The sequence below is a fragment of the Leucopleurus acutus genome, assembly GCF_964270905.1.
Source record: "Leucopleurus acutus genome assembly, chromosome: 20".
Classification (NCBI taxonomy): Eukaryota; Metazoa; Chordata; class Mammalia; order Artiodactyla; family Delphinidae; genus Leucopleurus; species Leucopleurus acutus.
The window spans coordinates 882896-904380 of record NC_139162.1 but is presented as its reverse complement, the minus strand read 5'-3'; the positions used below and the strand labels follow the sequence as shown (position 1 = coordinate 904380).

General features: G+C 59.7%; 1 protein-coding gene across 1 annotated transcript; it reads right to left on the bottom strand.

Annotated features, from left to right (window-relative positions):
* Positions 1-15098: 15098 nt before the first annotated feature.
* LOC309977094 (uncharacterized protein) lies at positions 15099-15467 on the bottom strand (the record flags this gene model as incomplete). The annotated part of the gene is made up of 1 exon (XM_082863018.1): positions 15099-15467. A coding segment is annotated over one exon (369 nt), but the record flags the coding sequence as incomplete, so codon positions are not given.
* Positions 15468-21485: the final 6018 nt, after the last annotated feature.

Below are 21485 nucleotides of genomic sequence, written 5' to 3'. Positions count from 1 at the left end.
CACGTCCAGCCCCCTCTCTACGGAGCTCTCGCAAGCTGCCTCGTATACTGTGGCTGTAGGTTCAACTTCATCCCCAAAGGTGTTTCTCTGCAAAGTGGGTGTGTGGACAACAGGGGAGAACAGGGGACAGGCGCCAGCGGTTCCCTGTCATCTGACAGTGTCAGCAGGAAGCAGACAGGCCCAGGAGCTGAAGATGGGCCAGACCCTGGCCCCCCTCCTGGTCCTTCCTGTACTCTCGGGGCCCGGCGCTCTGCCCGTCAGCCCCATCCCTCCCCACCCACCGCTGCAGCCTCCTCCACACACTGCCCCTCCCTCTCGGGTGCTCACACGAGACCCCTCCTCCCGGCCTCCACCTTGGTTACCCGCCGCCGGGCCCAGCTCCAGGTCGAGTGCCCGAGCCCCCCACTCCCTGGGCCACTTCTCCTGAGAAGCCTCGCAAAGTCTGAGAGGCGCTCCCAGCTCGCCTCCAGGCCCCTGCAGGACACCATGTGCTGGGCTCTGTGGCTCTCCTGGCACCTGGCCCTCGGCTCAGGGCTTGAAGATCTGCCCCGTGGGAAGCGGTGAACGGGCTGAGCGGGTGCCCTGCTCCGCCGGACACACTGGAAGCACAGGGCAGGGAGCAGCCATGTGGGGGTTTAGCGACTGCAGGAGGTTGGGAGGCTAGAGTGGGCAGATGGGTGGGTGGGCACTGGCACCCTTGCCAGGCAGGCAGGACAGGGATACCCCAGGGCCCGGGGCTGTCCTGGCTTGGAGAGGGGTGCAGACCCCCGCTCTCCCCCACCTGGAAGCAGATGTGTGTGCCGGGCTCTGAAGGGCACAGCAGTGGGCAGTGGACAGAGCCCGTGGGCCGTAGTCCTGGGGCTGTGCCGTGGGTCAGGTTACACCCGCTGCGCTGGCCTCAGTTTCCCCACATGGACCATTGGCTTAGATGCCCTCCCGAGATCCTTCCTCGTGTACAGTTCCGAGTCCAGGGCCTTGTCATCCCACCTGTCCATCTGTCCGTTCACCCATCGCCCCTTAAGTACCCACTGAAGGCCTCTGGGTGCCCAGCGCCTACCTCAGCAGCGGATGCACAGTTCCAGGGCGACCCTCTTCCCCACAGAGGAGAGAACACAAGTCGGGAGGGCAGAGAGGACCAGCAGGCAGGCCGACGCCCCCGCCCTGCACACCTGCCCTCTCCCTGCCCAGCCCGGGGGCAGCCCAGGTGTCCAGAGTTAGAGTCAGGGAGGCAGGAGCACAGGCGGCAGGGAGGGGGCGAGGGATGGATGGGTGGGTGCGTGGGTGACGCAAACACTGCTCAGATGCGACAAGGGGTGTGGAGTGTGGTCCAGCTTTCCCTGACCCTGGAGGTGGGCACTCGCCAATCAGAGGGCCGTGGCGGCTGAGGAAGACAGATCCCCCGGGGGAGGCAGCACGTCTGGGAGCCTCCAGTGTCGCTATGTCAACAGGAAGCTGCAGCTCTGAGCAGCCTCAGCGGTGATAGAGCAAATGGACAGGGGCTGATTCGGCCGGGGTGGAGGGGACCACCAGGAGGTGGGGTGTCCTCGAGGCCGCCAGGGAGAGGGGCCCAAGAGCACAGGGTCCAAGGCAGGACTGGCCGCCTGCCCCACCAAGACTCCATGAATATTTCATTAGGGGAGCACTGTGCCGACCGCGAGCGGGTGGGACGCCAGGAGGGGGTCCAGGTGGCCAGCCACACCTTACCCCCCCTGGACCCCACTCCTGACCCAGTGGTGGGTGCTGGCCGCTCTGAGCAAGGATGTCCGGGACGGGGGAGAGCCTGAAAAGCCGATCCTCTCGCTTCCCAAGCCGGCCTCTCCCTGAGGTGAGGGCTGCCCCGTCGGGGCTGGGGCTTTGTCCCTCTGACGGTGATGCATGGCCCCAGTAATTCGCTGTGTGCGCGCGGCTGTGTGTTCTGGCGCAGCTGTTGCCCCCCACCTCCAAGCGATCGGCACGGCCAGGCTGCGGTGCAAATTAACACCGTTTGTTCTGCAGAACATGCTTTATTTCTACGCTCCACACAGAGCTCATTACCTCGCGGCAGCTCCAGGAGGGGCGCTGGCCCTTCCAGCTCCTCCATCCCCAGTGCACTGCCTGGACTAGGGAGGGCGCTGGTGCCAGATCCTTGGACCGTGAACTTGGAAGGCGCGTGGGCTCTGGGAATCGTTTCTGAGGGAGGGTCGGGTGACAACGCTCAGGGCTCCGGCCTGACACTCCTGGCAACTTCATTCCTGCACCGCCCAGCTGTGTGGCCTTGGGGAGGTGATTTGACCTCTCTGAGTCCCCGTACCGGCGTCCCAGACAATCAGACAAACCAGTTGGTGAAGCTGGAGCTCACCTCTCAGTAAAAGGCACCGAGTCTATTTTGCTACTGTAGGTGACGGTTGTCAAGGTCAGAGCAGGCATTTAAGACACAGTCTCCACCCAGAGGCCAGGACAGGTGGGCGAGGCCTCGTGCAGATTCAGGGGGAGCTGGGCAGCCCTGGAGCCCCTGCGTGTGGCAGAGTGAGCCCAGGGGTGGGCCGCCTGGCTCTGGTCCAGGGCGGCGTATCCAGGACTGGACGCTGAGAGCACGGGGGGGAAGGGTGGGGGGGGGGGGTGAGTGTGTGATGCCCAGGGAAGGCCTGGGGGGTAGGACTCAGGCCCGGAGGGGCACAGCCACCCTGTGGCCACAGCCTGCCACCGGAGCCTGGGGTCACACAGACCCCTCACAGGGCTACTCTTATCATGATTCTCCGCCTCCATGGGGCCTCAGGGGCAGCGACTTGCCCCACCAGCCCTCCCTCCAGACCTGGGAGACCCAGCCAAGCAGAGGAACCCAGCACCGGGAGGATTTCATTAAAGACCTGCCACGTGCCGGCTTCCCAGCTTAGACCTGGGGCCACGGGCCCCCCTCCCGTGGGACACACGTCCTGGACTCTCCTCCCCCCCGCGAGCTTTTCCAGCCGCCTGCTCTGCCCCTCGGGGGCTGGAGTCCCAGGGAGGTGCGCCTGGGGAGCTCACGCTGCGTGGAGAAGCTGCTGGTCCCCCAGACCAGCCCCCCGATTAGGGGAAACGCCATCGGTGTCTCCTCAGGGAAGGAACGTCGAGTCCAGAGTTCCGGAGGTTCTGAGCTCCTTTGCCTGCCAGTAGCACCTTCCTTCATGGAGGCTGCTGGACCAGAAGGTTCCATAGGGCTCCCCTGGCCCACCATGAGGATGGTCCCTGGGGGAAGAGGTGGCAGAGGGGTTGCGTAGACCCAGGGTGGCCAATGGCAGCGGCTGGCTTTGGCCGACTGGATCCTGGTCACTGCCAGCTGGCTTTTCCTGGGGGCCGTTGGGGCCAAGCACCACCCTTCCGTGAACTCGCGTGTGGCTGGGACCATCATCCCATTTTACAGATGAGGAAGTGGAGGCTCAGAGAGGACAAAGGTCACACAGCGAGGTCGGAGCTGGGCGCAGCATGTGGCACCGCCTCCTGTACCCCCCACTCCATTCCCTGCTCCTGATGAGCAGAGCGCCAGGCTACACAGGCACCAGCCACGCTGCCTGAGCCCCACCCACCTCCCCCTCCTCTCCTCTCTGTCCAGCCCCTGCCTCTCACCCAGCGACCCAGCCTGGAGGACCAACGGAGCCTTGGCTTCGAGCGCAGACACATACCCCGTGTATCCAAGGGTCAGGAGGAGTGCTGTACCACCTGGGAGCGCGAGTGAGATCGGGGAGCAGAGGAGGGATGCCGCAGGGGTAGTCCCTGCCTATGCAGATCTGCACAGGTGCAGGCTGAGGGGCCGGGCATGTGGGACGGCGGCATGGGCAGCTGACCTCAGAGCTGTCGTGGGTGCGCCTGGCACCATCGCAGAGCGTCTGCCCAGGGCTCAGCCGGCAGGCGGCTTTTGGGGGCCGCCCACTGGCACTGACAGCAGGGCGGTCTGCAGCCATCCCAAGGGGCTTGGCCGGGTTGGTTGGTTCTCCCATTTCGTGGAACGCTACAGTGGGGCCGGGGGCCAGGATCCACGCCCGTGGAGCGCCTGGCCCACCTGTGTGAGCAGTGGCTGAGGCCACTCAGGGCCAGGCCCCGGGCTGTGACCGCCCGCCCCCGCCGTCCTGTACTTACTCCCACAGGGCATGGCTGGGAAGGGGGCACAGCGACTGTGACGTTCTCCATTGCATCTCAGGCACCTGATGGGGAGACCTGGGGCCCCTTGCAGGCTGCAGGCCGTAGTTGGGGTTCTCTACGGACTTTGCAAGGGTCTGGGGGTGCCCAGCGTGACCAGCGTGGGTGATGTCAGTGTGTGTGGCCCAGAGCAGGGGTTGGGTCTGTTTTGCTCCATTATGAAGCCCCATCTCCACGCCTAGAAAGCACACGTAGCTTTTCAGCTGATACAGGTGAGCAAGTGGATGGCTGGCTGGCAGGTGACCATAGTGTGGCCAGCGCGCAGCGGGTGGGACTCTGTGGGCTGTGGATTGGCCTTGTTGGCGTGGGGTAGGTGGGCCATCAGACACCAGAGCAAGTCTTCAAGGCAAGCTGTAGATCCCTTTCCAGCTGGGGCTGCAGAGCAGCACAGCTTGTCCCCATGGGGCAGCTGGTGCCCACGAAAGGTGGCCAAGGCTTGATGCGGGGGAGGGGCACCCTGGCAGTCACCTGCTCATTCCCAGGACTTCTCTGGGAGGCTGGGTGCCGAGGCTCGCTTTCCGAGGTGTGGGAAGCTGCAGAGGCTTCTGTCAAGAAGCAGAAAGACTCCGTGAACATTTCATTAGGGGAGCGCTGTGCCGACCGCGAGGAACGTCTGGCAGGGTCTCCAGGGTGCTGGGAGCCGGTGCAGGAAGCAGGAGAGTGAAATGGGGGTGACGGGGCGGGGGGCTCGGAGGCAGTGGGTGGGACGCCAGCCTCTGCCACCAAGGGTGGCTCTCGCGTCCAGCCGCCCGGGGTCCCTCGTGCTCTGTCTGTCACCACGCTGGCGTGGGCCACCACCCCATTTCTGTGGACAAACACCTGCTGGCATGGGGGTGGACGTCCTGGGCCAGCTTCCTCGTTTCCCCCAGCACAGCTCCCATGGCCCGTGCTGCTCCACTCGGGCCCGTGGCCAGGTCAGAGCTTCTAAAGGGGCAGGGGACCCCAGAGGGGGGCTACACCTGGGGTCGGAACCTCTAGATGAAGCCACAGAGCTGGGGCAGCATGGGACCAGGGGCGCCCAGGGAGGCAGAGAGTGCCCACCTGGAGCTTGAGGGGGAGGGGAGCTGTGGTGGGGCGGGGGTCCCTGCACCCTTCACTGGGGGCACAGTGGACAGGCACGGTTTCCCAAAGCCCCTGGGGTTCCGAAATCTGCTGAGAGCTCAGACCGGGGCTCACCTGGGCCAGGCCAGCACCTGCCCTGCTGGTGAGAGTGTCAGGGCCAGAGATGGAGAGGCCTGGGGGCTGGGACGGAGTGACACCTCCGGCCTCAAAGACCAGGGCAAACCCACCCCAGGGCTAGGCCGTGGCCCTGGCAGAGCGGGGAAGGCTCTCCACAGGACCCCCTGGTCCCACTGGCCGCACACCGAGGGGGCCGCCCACTGAGGCCGGGAGACCTTGCTCTCCTGCTGCTTTTGGGGGCCCCCGGGTGCTGTCCACCCAGTGCTCGAGGCTGCGCACTGCTGGCCCGGTTCCCGGAGATGGGGATTGGGCTGGGCGCCCTCTTCAGAGCCCCCATTACCTGCCTGGTGAGGTGGGTGGCCCGCCGCTGGGAGCCCTTTCCCCCTGCCCGAGTGACTGCCCAGAGCCCAGACCCCTCTCTGCCTCCCAGGGCCAGGCACCCCCAGCCCAGCCAGACCCTGCACTTGGCTTTTCAAGCTCCTACCGACTCGGCAACACTGGGACCAGCCACTGCCTGGGGCGCAGGCGCTGCTGGAGAACCGCACACCCTACTGGGCCACGCGCCCCATGTGCTTTCTTTCTGGGTCTATACTGGGAGCTCCAAGCGTCAGAGTGGACAGTGTCCAGCCTCGGGCCCCTGGGGCGGCAGTGGCATCCCGTCTGCTCCTGTGCCCCCGGCCGAGGTGCTCGGAGGCTTCCCTCCCCCGAAAGCATGGTTCTCACCCAGGGAGGGGTGGCTAGGCGCCTGCCGGCTGGCCTGGCCCCTTCTGCCCAGGAGGGCTTTGTCCAGTGAGCCCCTGGCACGGGTCCTCCCCAGCCAGGCTGCTCGCCCCCAGCCCGTGCCCTCGACAGCTGGCAACACCGCCCGAGCTCCTCTGATGGGCACGCTTGGCTGTGCTCCCGCGGGTCTGCACACGGCACTGCCGGGCCAGGCCGGCTGTGGGGCTCCGCGCAGATGGGAGGGAGGGAAGATCTTGGGATCTCCCAGCCCCTCCAGGTGTTGCCCTCTAATCCCTCTTCCCAACCCAGTCCCCAGGTTGGTCTGCGAGAAGAAACAGACATTCAGGAACGGTTGGGGGACACATTCCAAAACGGGGGACAACAGGACCCAGCCCTGAGAGCCAGCAGGGCTTCGCAGGGTGGAGATGCCACAGCCACGAGACCCCGGAGGGAGGGCTTGAGCACCAGAGCCAGCGGCGCCGCCGTGCAGAGCCAGGGACCCTGGGCGTGGCTGCTGGCATCTCTGTTCTCCGGTGCAGGAACGATTCCTGTGCCACCTGGACAGACAGGCCCTGGGGCGGCGGACCCTCGCCCGCACCCAGGGCAGTGCTCGGGGAACTGGCGAGTGAGAGGGCCAACTGCACTGGCCTGGACATGGGAGGGTCCAGACCCACACTGGACGCAGCTGTCCCCTCAAGCTGCATGCCATGTCGCCCGCGCCCAGGCTAAGACCCAGCCGCCTGCCCGGTGAGCCCCACACGGCTGTTACCTGTGCTGCGCTGGCTGCCCGCTTCCAGCCGGTCCTCCGTGGCTTCTCTAACGAGCGGCTGGCGCCTTCAGGACGGGCTGCCAGCAATTTGCCATGGGTTTTGTTTGTGAATTTTGGCCCCGTGCGCCCGTTGGCACCCGGGAGGCGCCAGCCCTACCGCTTGGCCATGGCAGGCGTCCATCTTCCCCTCTGCAGCATCCGCTAGCCTCGCTCTCCTCCTGTCCCCGCGGCGCCAGCTCAGACGGAGCCGGCCAGCCTCTCACAGCTGAGTGCAGCCACGCTTCCTTTTTCCATGTTTTGAACGCACACACGTGCTCTGGCACACGCGCACGCGCACACGCCAGGCCCCCCGCTCCTGATGACACGCAGCCCGTCTGTCGGGAGCACTTCCAGCCGAGGCAGCCCGGTGGTGGGCGGTGGAGACCCAGCCTCTGCACGGCTGCCTCTGCCATCGCCTCTCTCTTACGTCAACCTTGGGGAAGGAGACGGACTCAGAGTCACACATGGTCAGAGCCTCCAGATGGGTCCACGTTGTCCCCGGCCTGGCCTGGCCACGGCGTCCGTCCCGCTGGCGCGCTGCCGCGGTGACTACAGCCACTCCCCGCCCTTCCCTGAGGGATGCTCACTCGCGGAGGGCTGAGCGCGGGCCTCGTGCTGGGCAGCCAGCTGGGCGAGTGCGGGGCGGCCTCCTCGAGCCCACAGAGACCACGGCCCCCGCGGACGCAGGTGGGAGGCCAGCAGCTCTCGGGACTCTCCCTGCCCCTCTCGGGGACCTGGTCTGGCCGTCTGGCTGGGTGTCCGTTTGGGTCAAAGGTCGCCCAAGCCAACCACCTGCCCTCCCCTGAGTGGCCGGCCTCGGCAGGAACCTCTCTGACCTTCCGTCTCTAGGCCTTGCTTTGCTCTTCTCTGTGTGAATTCTTTTCCTACCAATTATTCTAAGCGCTTGACAACCGTAATTGGCTTGAAAACTCCTTGAAGTGCCCCAGGTGGACAAGCAGGAAAAGCTGCCACTGGCCAGTCCTGCTCTGCGGGGCTGGGGCCCAGCGGCCCCCCTGCGCCACCTGGGCTGGCCCTATGCCCCATGCAGGTGGCTCCGAGGTGACCTCCAGGGCAAGCTCTGACCTCGAGGCCACTGGGTGTCCCTCTCTGGACGGTGAGCCAGGACCGCACTCCTCCATATCCTTCTCACTGCTCTGGAACATTCCGGAAGCTCCTGCAGAGGTACTGCTATCCCCTCCCTTCCTGAGAGGCCAACGTGCCCCCTCCTTAGAGGGTCTTCCCTGGCCATGCCTTTTTTTAAAATATTTATTTATTTCGCTGCGCCCGGTCTCAGTTGCAGCACGTAGGATCTTTGTTGTGGTGTGCGGAATATTTAGTTGCGTCGTGCAGGATCTAGTTCCCTGACCAGGGATCGAACCTGTGCCCCCTGCATTGGGAGCACAGAGTCTTAACCACTGGACTGCGAGGGAAGTCCCATGACCATGACTTTTTTTTTTTAATAAATTTATTGATTGATTGATTGATTTGGGGCTGCATTGCGTCTTCGTTGTTGGCTCTTAGTTGCTGTGCGTGGGTTTTCTCTAGTTGCGGTGATCGGGGGCTACTGTTTGTTGCGTTGTGCAGGCTTCTCACTGCGGTGGCTTCTCTTGTTGCGGAGCACGGGCTCTAGGCACATGGGCTTCAGAAGTTGTGGCACGTGGGCTCTGTAGTTGTGGCTCACGCGCTCTAGAGCACAGGCTCAGCAGTTGTGGCTCACGGGCTTAGTTGCTCGGCGGCATGTGGGATCTTCCCAGACCAGGGCTCGAACCCATGTCCCCTGCATTGGCAGGCAGATTCTCAACCACTGCGCCACCAGGCAAGCCCCCGACCATGCCTTTTTTTTGTGTGTGTGGTACGCGGGCCTCTCACTGTTGTGGCCTCTCCTGCCGCGGAGCACAGGCTCCGGACGGACGCGCAGGCTCAGCGGCCATGGCTCACGGGCCCAGCCGCTCCGCGGCATGTGGGATCTTCCCGGACCGGGGCTCGAACCCGTGTTCCCTGCATCGGCAGGCGGACTCTCAACCACTGTGCCACCAGGGAAGCCCTGTTTGTTTTTTAGTTGTGGCATGTGGGCTTCTTAGTTGTGGCATGCGGGATCTAGTTCCTGGACCAGGGATCAAACCCGGGCCCCTTGCATTGGGAACATGGAATCTTACCCACTGGACCACCAGAGAATTCCTTGATTTCCTTCCTTTTAGGTGTTTTCTTATAGATTTCAGTTAGATTTTGATGTGTTTTTTTGTTTTTTGGGGTTTTTTTTTTACCAAATCTAAGAGCCTTTGTCTTTTTCAAAAAGGATCAGATCTATTTCTAGTTATTGATATACAAACCAGTGATGTTTGTCATTTCCCCTTCACCTCATCTCGGGGTAGTTGTTCTGCTTTTGGTTTTGCCCTGTGTGTATGAGTGTGTGTATTTGCTTATTTTCTTTGTTTTCTAACTATTGGTGGATTGACCATCTTTTATTCAGTTTCACTAGTTGCTGGAGAGATATTCTTCCTGTTCTTCATGTTCTTGTGGTTACAGTATTTTTAAAAACGTCTCTGCCCTCCTGGGTTTCTGACTCTCTGCATCGGTTGTGAATCCTCTCCAGGTGATTTGAGGAAATTCACCCACGTTGCCACCTGCTCCTGCAGCCCCACCCTTCCTTGTTTTTATTGGCACACTAGGCAAAGGAAGGCCCCGTTGGTTGACATTATTTGTTTTAGCATATTAAATTTTCTTTTTAAGTTACTTATGGCAGTTGTATCCTCTCACTGTTTTGGCCTCTCCCGTTCCGGAGCACAGGCTCTGGACGCGCAGGCTCAGCGGCTATGGCTCATGGGCCCAGCCGCTCCGCGGCATGTGGGATCTTCCCGGACCGGGGCACGAACCCGTGTCCCCTGCGTCGGCAGGCGGACTCTCAACCGCTGCGCCACCAGGGAAGCCCATGTATCCTGTTTTCTTAACCACATCTTAATGGTTGTTTGGATTTGCCTCTAAGTGTAGATTTTGTTTGTCTTCAGCTATCCCGCTTCCTTATTGCTATGGGTACAACCTCTCGTTGGACTGTGGTCACCTGGGGTGTAATCTCAGAGCTTTTGCATAAGTGGGAAAGTCTTCCTGCTGCTGCCACACAGGATAACACCTTGGTTTTACATAAAATCTTGGACCAGAATCATTTTCTCTCAGAGCTCTCAGAGTGTACTGCCTATTCTCAGAATTTATTATTTTAAGGAAGTGATGAATTTAATGTAAATTTTTTCTTCCTGGAAGTTAATAGAATTATTTCTTTAGTCTCCAGATTGAAAATATTTTTTTCCTCTGAGAATCATCTAAGGTTTTTTTTCTTTTTGTTAATTTCAGCAGCTGCAACATGAGGGGTTTCACCTTGATGGGAAGTTTCCCCTGTCACGTGACAGACTCGCTTCTGCCTCTGCTCTTGACCCTTTCCGGGATGGCAGCCCCCCCACCCCCCCCACCCCAGACCTGCCCACCACCCGAGCTCCTCTGTCCCCTCCCTCACCGTTCTCCTGGCATCCCAGTTGCCCCCCCTTTGCTGTCCATTTTTAAACAGCTTTACTGAGACATATGTGACACAGGATAGACTTCACATATTTAAAATGTGCGATTTAAGTTTTGACGTTTGCATTCAGTCATGAAACCGTCACCACAACCAAGATACCAAGCATGTCCGTCACCCACCAAGCTTCCTGTGCACCTTTGGGGCCCCTCCCCCCACCTCCGGGGCAGGGGGAGAGGAGGCTGTGGAGGGGACGAGGAGAGAGTCCCGGGAGTCCAGGGTGCAGAGTCCAGGGTCCCGGGAGTCCATCCCCAGAGATGGGCACCACGGGGGGTGCCGTGGACACAGCCAGGTGGGACGAGCAGGACAAAAGTGGCCCCTGTGTGTGGTCGTTGGGCCCACGATGACCGAGTGGCTCCAGGAAGTCCAGGGAAGGAGTGAGCCTGCTGGAAGCTAGAGAGAGGGAGGGTCCGGAGGGCTCTGCAGGAAGGCACGGCCCCTGGGCGACCAAGGAGTCCAGCTCTTCCCACCAGGCTCCTAAGTGGGCCCTGGGCAGGGTGGGGCTCAGCTGGGCAGGTGATCACTGGAGTCCAAGACCTGCCGCCTGCTGGCTGCATGTGTTCCTCTCTGAACCTCAGTCTCTTCATCTGCGGGCTGGGAATGGAGGTCCCTAACACAGCTGGTCCATCTGAGATGCCTCTGTGCTAGTTCCTTTTCCTTCACTGCCCTGAACAGGCTTCATTTCAGGGGCATGGGAAGCTGTCCCTTCTCTCCCCGCAAGAGTGAAGAGCCTCTTGGGGAGGCCACATGGGGATTCGAGGAGAAAACATTTATTAAGCAAGCATCCCCTCTGTGCCCATTACCTCTGACCCTCTGAGTTTTACAGACCTTCGAGTGTCAGTGCCATGCAGTGTCACCAGTGTTATTCCTAAGACACCCACTCAGAGCCCTTTTAGTGGCCCCCTTTGCCGAGACCCCGCTGGCCTCTGCAGGGTTGGGGTCCCAAGGCCTGGGCGAGTTGACCTCTGGGTGGACGCTCAGCTCTGGGCGTCCCTGATCCTGTGGGAACAGCAAAGTCACAGCCTGGCCCAGGGGCCCCACCACTGCCCCCGGCGAGTGCAGGACCAAGGCAGCCAGCCTACAGGGAGCCTGGCCGCTGCTGCCCCTCCCTGGTGACCGAGAGAGGGTGAAAGCTTGTCCTCGTCCCCTGCAGATCTCTGGCCACACCTGGCTAGGACCCAGCTTCCCTCTCACACAAGGGTTTCCCTCGGGCTGGTCAGGCCCTCCTTCCAGGGGCTAGGAGGGCCTAGAGGATGCAGGAGTTTGCAGGAGTTACCCTAAAGAGCCCGGAGGTGGCCAAGGCCGAGACCGGTGAGAGGGCTCACTTCAGGCCAGGTTGCTCGGCCACTGCTTCTGGAAATTTCCATGAACTTGACGGCCTGTTCAGATGAGCCATTTGCCTTTCTGATCACACACTGAGCCTGCCCAGTGGTCCGAGGAGGGTGTCCCAGGCCCAGGGCCTGGTTTGGAGGCCCCGGCCGCCCCTCCCCCAGTACGGCCGTTCTGCAGCTCGTCCGGGCCCTGGTGAGTGACCACGTGTGCGACCGCAGCCCAGGCCTGTGAGAGCGGAGAGCGGTCCCTCGGCCCACGTGCTGGCAGCCGCTCCATCAGGCGCGGTGGGCTCCGAGGCCTGCGGCCCAGCTGCACCTGAGCGGATGCGGACTCTGCGTGGGCGCAGCGATGTTCCGCCCGCCGCGCCCCGCCCACCGGGACTGGGAAGTGAAATTGCTGGGCGGATGGGCGAGGGGTGGGAGGGTCCACAGGCGAGGCTGTCAAGGGCAGCGTGGGGGCTGGTCTTCTGCCCAGGCACCGGGGTGGACGCTGGTGTCCTCGGCACGGGATCTGGAGGCTCGGACCTGCCAAGAGACCCCCATGCCACAGACCGCCTGCTCGCCGGCCAGGAGGAAGAGGTGACTCTGCAGCCGGATCGCTGGCGCCCGTGCACGAGCGTCCCCTGCCGGTCGGGTATCTTGCGTGGTGGGTCTAAGGGAGAGGGTCCACCTGGCCAGACGCCAACCTCAGTACGCAGCGCCCAGCACGTGTCACTCATCACAGCCCTGCAGCGGCGTCATTCCCCCACCTCTTCTGCAGATGAGGAAACAGAGGCTCAGAGCTGGGGCCAGCTACCTCGCTGTGCGGCCCATAGAAAATGAACATTCGGGCACTTATTTAAAAAGTATGAAGCATTTCAGGACGTTGACAGCCGAGCGTTAACCAAGGGCGGGCGCCACTGAGCCTTGCGGAGCCCTCAGCGCCCAGGGGCGAGACCCACTGCCAGGGACTCCCAGGCCAAACTGGAAAGGTCTGAAGTGGCCCAGTCCAGACATTGTCAGACTGGGTTCCCTAGAGAAGCAGGTTCCGTGGGCCTCGCAGAGGCTGCCCTGGGGGGTGGCCAAGCAAAACCCCCAGGCTCCCCCACCCGACCCCCAGAAACTGCAATTCTAGTTTATATACTCGTGGTCAATATCGTTTGGAATAAGTGAATATCGAGGTTCCATGCTTAAAAAATTTTTTTTTGGAGGAAAGAAGGTTCAAAGAGTTATATGTGTTGAAAATGCAAACCATGGGTTTCATCCAACCCCATATTTCAACATAAGGGAAACAGGCCCCAAGGGCAAGTGGGAGCTCCTGCAGGGCCTACCGGGAGCCCACGTCCCCCGCCTGTCACTCAGAGCCTGGCCGGACAGGCTTGAGCTGGTCCCGGAGTCGGGTTCGGGGGGCTCCCGGCAGGCCGGAGGCTCTTCAGGACTCACCCTCCAGCTCACAGCTGCAGCCCCTGACACCGGTCGTCCTTTGTAGCACTTCTGCGTCTGCACGTGGGACTGCTGATCAAGGTCCCCTCTAGTGGGAGGGGACTGTCACTGTGTCTCGAGGTGCTCGTCACATTTAGGGGAGCAGGACCCGTGTGTGGAACCGCCCGGGTCGGGGAGGGGCAGGTGACAGGAGTCCAGCCCGTCCCTCACACCTGGCCTCTGACTCCGTACCTGCCAGCCAAGAACCAGCAGCAGTGACAGTGGAGGGGCCTGGCCAGGTGCAGACCCGGAGGTAAGTGGAGGCGGGGGCAAAAGGAGGGCACACCCCACCAAAGAGATCAAACTTTACAGATGTCATCGTGTGCTGGCCACGTAGCGGGTGTGGCCCGATCTGCAGCTCAGGACTGCCCCCGCCTTGGAGGCCCTCCCTCCACTGCACGGGGACATGGGCATACCCAACCCACCTCTTCGCTGCCGTCAGCAAATGTCTGCTGGGCAGCTGTGGGCACCTGCCCTGAGGGTCTAAGCTTGGATCCCGCTCTGCCATGGGCTTGCTGTGCGCCCCTGGGCAAGCTGCTGGACCCCTCTGAGCCTCCGTGTCCGCACCTGTAAAATGGGGGCAGCGTGCTCAGTGGAGGCAAGTGGGTCACCCGTGTGAAAGGCTGGCCCAGGGGAGGCTCATTCAAGGGGCGTTTTGTTTTGTTTTTCGGGAGGAAGTGTCTCTCCACGACCCTTGTGCTAAAGCAAGGTGAGGAGCTGGTCAGGGGACGGCCTCTGGGGGAGCCCTGGGGGCTGACCAGGCCATGCTAACGATGGCAAAGCAGTGCCCAGGCCCTGGAACTGCAGCTGCCGTGGAGGCTGTCACCTGGTGTGCATCCCCAGCGCCAGGGGGCCTGGCCACGCTGCTGCGGCGCCGTGCAGGCACACGGGGACGGCAGCCGCCCAGCACGGACCCACAGCTGTGGCCCTTGTTTGCAGAGTGTGTTGCCCGGAGCGGCTGGGGCTCACTGTGGCAGCCCTGCTCCCGATCGCCTTGGGCTGGAGGCTGAGCGTTAACGGGCAGCTCAGCCCTTACCCACCCTGTCCTCTACTAGGGCTGACAGGCCACCTCCCACACGGGAATCGCCAGCTGCTCACACAGCCCAACGTGCTGGCCAGTGAGGGGCGGTCACCGAGTTCCAGGTACGTGGGCGACCCAGGGAGGGGTCCGGGTGGCCCAGTTCCAAAACGGAGCTCGTGCAGGGCTCTCAGCACAGCTGGTGCACTTGAGAAGTCCCGATGCCCAGCCCAGCCAGAACAGCCCCACGAGAACCCTTGTCACCAAGCGCCCAGGCTCACTGACGTGCACTCAGAGCTGAGAATCCCCGACAGGAGGACAGTCAGGAAGGGGCGCAAGCAAGCCCCGCCCTGGCCAGCCCCAGGGCGGCATCCCGGCTGCACCACCCACCAGCTCCAAGGCTCTGGCAGATCTCTGCCTTCCCCAGTCCTCAGTTTCCCCATCTGTAAAATAGGGATAGGAGTACTTCCACCCTCCTAGGTCCTTGAGAAGATCAGATGAGAAGACGGCCACCCAGTATGTGCTATGGTGTCACCGGCAGAGGCCAGGAGCTTTGATCCTCAGAGGCACCTGGGAATGGAGGTGTTGTTACTGCCACTTATGGGAGAGGGAACAGCACAGAGGTTTAGCAGTTCACCTGAAGCCATGCAGCTAGTAGAAAAGGGAGCTGGAGATTCAACTAGGATGGTGACAGTGGTGGTGATAATGGTGGTGATGATGGTGATGATGACGGTGATGATGATGGTGGTGATGGTGGTGGTGATGGTGGGTGGTGGTGATGGTGATGGTGGCGGTTGTGATGGTGGTGGTGATGGTGGGGGTGGTAGTGATGGTGTTGGTGGTGATGGTGGTGGTGGTGGTGGTGGTGGTGTTGGGGGTGATGGTGGTGGTGGTGGTGGTGGTGATGGTGGGGGTGATGGTGGTGGTGGTGATGGTGGTGGTGGTGGTGGTGGTGGTGATGGTGGTGGTGGTGGCGGTGGTGGTGGCGGCGGTGGTGGTGGCGATGGTGGTGGTGGCGATGATGGTGGTGGTGATGGTGATGGCAGTGATGGTGGTGGTGGTGATGTTGGTAGTGGTGATGGTGGGGGTGGTGATGGTCATGGTGGGGGTGGGGGTGGGGGTGACGGTGGTGGGGGTGATGGTGATGGTGGGGGTGATGGTGACAGTGGTGGTGGTAGTAGTGGTGATGCTGGTGGTGGCGGTGGTGATGGTGGTGGTGGTGATGGTGGGGGGTGATTATGGTGGTGATGGTGGTGGGGTGTGTGTGGTGATGGTGGTGGTGGTGATGGTGGGGGGTGATTATGGTGGTGGTGGGGGTGGTGATGGTGGTGATAGTGATGGTGGTGGTGGTGATGGTGGTGATGCTGGTGGGGGTGGTGGTGATGGTGGTGGTGATGATATCTAACACTGAGATAGCACGTACTGCACGCCAGGCACTGTTCTAGCAGTTTATACATACTAACTCTTTTAATTCTCACAATTGGCCAGTGATCATTTCCAGTTTACAGATGAGGATAGGCAGGCATGAAGAGGGGAGTAAGTAACTTCCTTAAAGCTCCACAGCCAGGCAGTGGCAGAGCCCGGATTCAGAGTGACAGAGCTGGTTGGAGTCTGTGCCCCTAGCTGCCCCGTGAAGCCATCCTGCCTCCCACAAAGGTACCTGGTGAGATGGGCACAGGGCTGAGCCCGGAGGAGAGAGTGAGACCCCCGTGGAGGGCCGGCGGTTGTGCAGGAGGCAAGGTTTGAGCTGTGTCTTGAAGGACGCGTGTAGGGGCCAGGTGGGAGGGTCTGACTGGTACGGGGCGGGGCGGGGGATCTCTGACCGACTGTCACGGACGGAGTCCTGCTCCAGGGAGCTGCAGTGCCCCGTCCGCGACTTGTCCCGCTGGAGGTTCCCTCCTGGGTTTGGGCCTTAGGGCCTCTCTGCCTCAACCCTCCCATCTACCAAGAGTCTTGTCTTCAGGACTGAGCAGGGCTACACCTGGTGCCGGATGCGCCAGATGCTCTAGGACTCGGGGAGGAAAGCTGGGCCTCCTGAGGGGACACGGCCGGCTGGTGGGTGAGGGGCCTTCGGTCGGCAGCAGGGGCAGGGCCTGGAGCCCCTGCCTCGCCAAAGCCCTCGCTTGCCGCCTCCGCCCTGCATCCCCACTGCTCCCCCGGCCGCGCCGCAGGACGTGGCCAGGAAAGTCCAGACTTGGGAAGGCCCAGACTCAGGCAGGCTGCTCACCAACCCCGCCGTGGCTCCTTTCCTGGATGTGCCCCTGCATGTGGCAGACACCACTGGCGGTCCCTCTGTCCCTCACCAACGGGACCCAGACCTGCCCCCTGGAGTGACCTGCCCTGGCTCAGGTGGCAGTGTGGCCGCCGGCCCACCTGGCTGCTGGCAGGACTGGGGGGCGGCAAGGCCTGGGGTGTCCCCCGGGGGCTTCTGTCTCTCTGCTTCTGCAGGGAACAGTCCGGGGAGACCAGCTGCCCCGGCTGGAGGGCGGGACAGTCTCCCGGCTCTTGCCTCTTAGACCAGTGAGTCAGGCGTTCAGCTGCTTGCACCCGTGGTCACTCACGCCATCACTCTCTTGTCCTGAGGACCAGCTGGGACAGGAGTGGGACACCTGTGCCATCTGCTCTGGGAGGCTGGGCCCTGCTGGCTTCTTCCCGGAGCTCTTCTCTAGTGTGTCTCTGCTTGAGAGACAGAAACGACGTTTGTCAGCCACGCCTGCCTCTTCAGATGTTCTCATTCGATCCTCCCACCGCTGAGGCTGGTGCCGTCACCGGACCCATTTCACAGCTGAGCAGACTGAGGCTCAGTAAGGCATCAGCGGTGAGTGTTGGAGCCGGGACCCCAGCACTTGTGTTTCTCCTCTGCTGCCCCTCCCAGTTCCTGGGGCTGCTTTCCCTTCTCTGGACCCCAAGGGAGTCTGGGGCCCCGGCTGCGGCTACTCCTGTCCAGCAGGGCTCCCTCCCTCCCTTCCCCCACCCACAGGGCCTGTCTCCCCATGCTTCCCTTACGAAGAGCGTCCACTGCCCGTCACTCACCACGTGTGGCCCCCACCCCCGCTCCGCTTCCGTGGGCTTGAGAGGTCTGCACTGGGCAGTTTCGTGGCATTGCTTGGCCCTTGCTGACCCCGAGACAGAGCTCAGTGAGTTACTGTTGTCACCACCGTTACTCTCACATCGTTGTCACCTTGCCTCGCCTTGCTTCTGCAGGCCCCCGAGGGCCCAGTCCGTATGACGGCCTCCTGGGCCAAGAATCGGCCTGACTCTGTGGCCCGTCTGAGGGGACAGGTCAGGGTCCTGGAGAGGAACCTGGGCCCACCTCCTGCTCTGCAGGCCGGGAGACACAGGCACCGAGAGGCCGGTGGGGCGGCGGGAAGGGGCATGAGGACAGGACGGCTGTGCTGCAGACTGGCTGGCACCGAGCCCACTCAGGAACGCCCGGGGTGGGGGGCCCAGGCCGCTCAGCTGTCATTCTGATTAAACCCAGACGTCCCTCCTACCGGTGCAGATGTGCCCTGGGAGCATTTAAATGAAAAGCGCAAGGATCGGAGAAGAGTTCCTGGAAACCTGCTTCGTGGGGAGAGGGGGAAGGGGAGAGCGGGCTGTGGAGACCCCCGCTGCTCGCCCATGGCCAGTGGCCCCCGTGCAGCGAGGGCCCTCCAGCCTCTGCCTGCTGGGAATGGGCCCAGGCCACCTTGCCCCGCCCCAGGCTGCCTGGGTGATGCCTGCGTGGAGGCCGACCCCTGTCTTCTGAGGACTCTGCCCTGGGTCTGGAAGTGGGGCGTTGAGCCCAAAGTGACCTGAATTCGAATATCATTCCGACAGAGAACAGCAGAGGAGACCAGGAGCGGAGGCCGAGTCCAGGCCCCAGGATGGGGACGGGAGACCTGGCCCCAGCAGGAGCGGCCGAACGGCCGGATGGACTACGCGGCGAGCGCACCTGTTTTTCTCAGGGCCTGCGCTCCCTGAGGGGCGGGGCGGGGCCAGGCCTGGGGGCGGGGCCTGGGTGGGAGGGGCGGGGCCTGAGTGGGAGGGGGCGGGCCTGCCGCCGAGGCTGGGCTCAGCGGACCGCCTGCTCCAGGCCGGTGCGGACGTGAGCCGAGCAGGACCCCCTCCAGGGCCAGCTGCTGGGTTCAGACTATGGCAGAGCTGGGACCTGGACAGGACCAGAACCTTGCCAGGCCTCTGGTTTTCCTGACAGTAAGCTGCTCTGAGGAGCTGGGGCGAGCCTGGAGCCCAAGCGACACACCAGCCCCCCAGCCCCCTGGCTCTGCCCTGGGCAACCCAAGATCTTGCTGGACCTGGGGGCACCGTGGCCTCGTGGACGAATCCCTCGGCTGCCAGCCTCAGGCACGAGCTCTCAGCTCGTGACTGACGGCGGGAGAAAGCCCCCGCAGGCGTCCACTTGCGTTGTCTGGGTCACCTGCCTCACTTCCTCCCCGCTCCGTCCTCCATAGGCTCCCAGCACCACTCACCTGCCACCTCCGTCCCTGCAGGTTCCCGGGCTCCACACCCTGCTGGAGAAAGGGCTGGGCGCTGTGCAACCTGACGGCTCGCATACCCTCTCTGATCTGAGCTCAGAGTGATTTTTCCTACAAAATGGGGGAAATAGGACATCTGTTAAAAGACAGGACCTAAGGATGATCCCACCTGTGGGCCTGGCTTGTGGCCTTGGTGCCCTGTCCGCAGGGGCCCAACGCAGCAGGAGGAAAGGCTCCAGGACAACTGAGGATGGAGCCGACTGGCTGGAAGCCTACCTCGCAGGCTCCCGCACACCCACGTTCCGGCTAGCAGAGTCCTTCGGCTTCCCAGGACTCCTGGCTCACGCCTTTCTGTGCTGAGGCCTTCGGGAGACGTCTGATGGATCACAGGTGAGAGAAGGCAGAGGGCAGGGGGCCAGCGAGGCTCTGCACAGCCTGCCCCTTGCACCTGGGCTTGGGATCAGGGCCTGCACTGAGCTGCTCAAGTCCAGCTGGCTCCTGAGGGGTCTTGGGCTCCTTGACAGCCTTAAAAATCATCAGGGGCCCCAAAAAGCTTTACTTTATGTAGCACTAGCTATCGATACATACATACCATATTAAAAATTAAAATGAAAAAGTTAAATCTTTACTTATCAATTTACTAAAATTCACCATAAATAAATGTAGTATAAATTACATTTTAATGAAAATAACTATATTTTCAAAAACACATATATACACTACCAAACGTAAGGTAGATAGCTAGTGGGAAGCAGCCGCATAGCACAGGGAGGTCAGCTCGGTGCTTTGTGACCACCTAGAGGGGTGGGATAGGGAGGGTGGGAGGGAGGGAGACGCAAGAGGGAGGAGATATGGTGATATGTGTATATGTATAACTGATTCACTTTATTATAAAGCAGAAACTAACCAAAAAAAATCTAACTCTGTCATTTACTAGATGTGTAACTGTAGAAAAATTAGTCACTTTGCTTCATTAATAAAATATAGTAATAACTTAAAAAAAACCCACTTAACATAGTATCTAGCCCTTAATAAACATCATCTTTATTATTATTAAAAAAAACAATTCTAGACACTTTTACATTTATTTTAAATTATTGTTATATATTTTTATATTTGTATTTATTATTATGTATTTTTCACTATTGTACACTGTTGGCGTTATCTTACATTTCTGCACATTTCTGTAATGCCAGGCTTAACAGGAGACAGCTGGATTCTCACATCTGCTTCTGCATTCAGTCTCTGTGATACACTGTCCTGGTTGAAATATGTGGAGAAGATTCGGCCTCACACAGGTATGTGGTGTGGAGTATTTTATTAACAGAGAATGTTGGATGTTTTTTTCTTTGACGCTTCACCAAAACTCAACAAGTAGTATTTTCTTAAAGGTTAGCTGTAATGTGGAGTCTGACACCAAATCAGTGACCCTTTTCTACTCCGTTCCATGAAAATCTACTGGTGTGTTTTGCACTCTGAGTGGATCATTCCCCGAGGAATGATTTCATAACATCCCACGTGGGTCATTGGAAAATATTAGTTCATTGAGTTATGCATCCAAATATTGACACTTTTTTATGTAAAAGTTCACATTTATTAATATTATCCCTGCTCTCAGAAATGTCCTTAAGTGTTGGAAAGCTGTTAAGATTAAAGAAGTAGCACAATTTTTCCAAAATTAGAATTTTCTCTTTTGAGTTCAAATGTTACCTTTTTTCTTCCTGGTAAATATCTTATTTTTTCCAGTAATAATTATTTTTCTTTAAATTGGAGTAGAGTTGATTTACAATGTTGTGTTAGTGCCAGGTGTGCAGCACAGTGGTTCAGTTCCATACACACACACACATATATATATACACATACCTCTGTCTATCTCTGTATAGATATTTTTTCAAATTCTTTTCCATTATGTTACAAGATAGTGAACACAGTGCCCTGTGCTCTGTGTAGGTAGGTACTCGTTGGTTATCTATTTCATACATAGTATTGTGTGTGTGTTAAACCGAACCTCCTAATTTAGCCCTCCCCCCTTTTCCCTTTGGTAACCATGTTTGTTTTCTATGTTTATGAGTCTATTTCTGTTTTGTAAGTAAGTTCATTTGTATCATTTTTTTATATTCTACATATAAGTGCTATCATATGATATTTGTCATTCTCTTTCTGACTTAACTTCACTCAGTATGATAATCTGTAGGTCCATCCATGTTGCTGCACATGGTATTATTATTTCATTATTATTATTATTATTTCATTCTTTTTTATGGCTGAGTAGTGTTCCACGGTATATATATATATATATATATATATATATATATACACACACACACACACACAAAACACCTTCTTTATCCATTCCTCTGTTAATGGACGCTTAGGTTGTGTCCATGTCTTGTCAACAGTGCTGCAATGAACACTGGGGTGCGTGTATCTTTTTGAATTATGGTTTTCTCCAGATACATGCACAGGAGTGGGATTGCAGGACAAATTGCTACCATTTACACAAATACCGTCAGGTGTTTTTCTTGAACTGGCAGGTTTACTTCATTCATTTTCAGGGAACTGTCTGCAGATGCCCAAGTCTGGGTGATGACGGGCCATCTGTGTCATTCTTTCCCATTAAAAAGGTGTCCCGAGAGAAGCTTCCCTGAGACCACCCTGTGCTCGGTCAGGGTTCTCCAGAGAGACAGACCAGTAGGGTACATATAGATACATGTGAGAAGAGATTTGTTATGGGAAGTAACAACGTGGTCACGGAGGCCGAGGAGTCCCACCATACGCC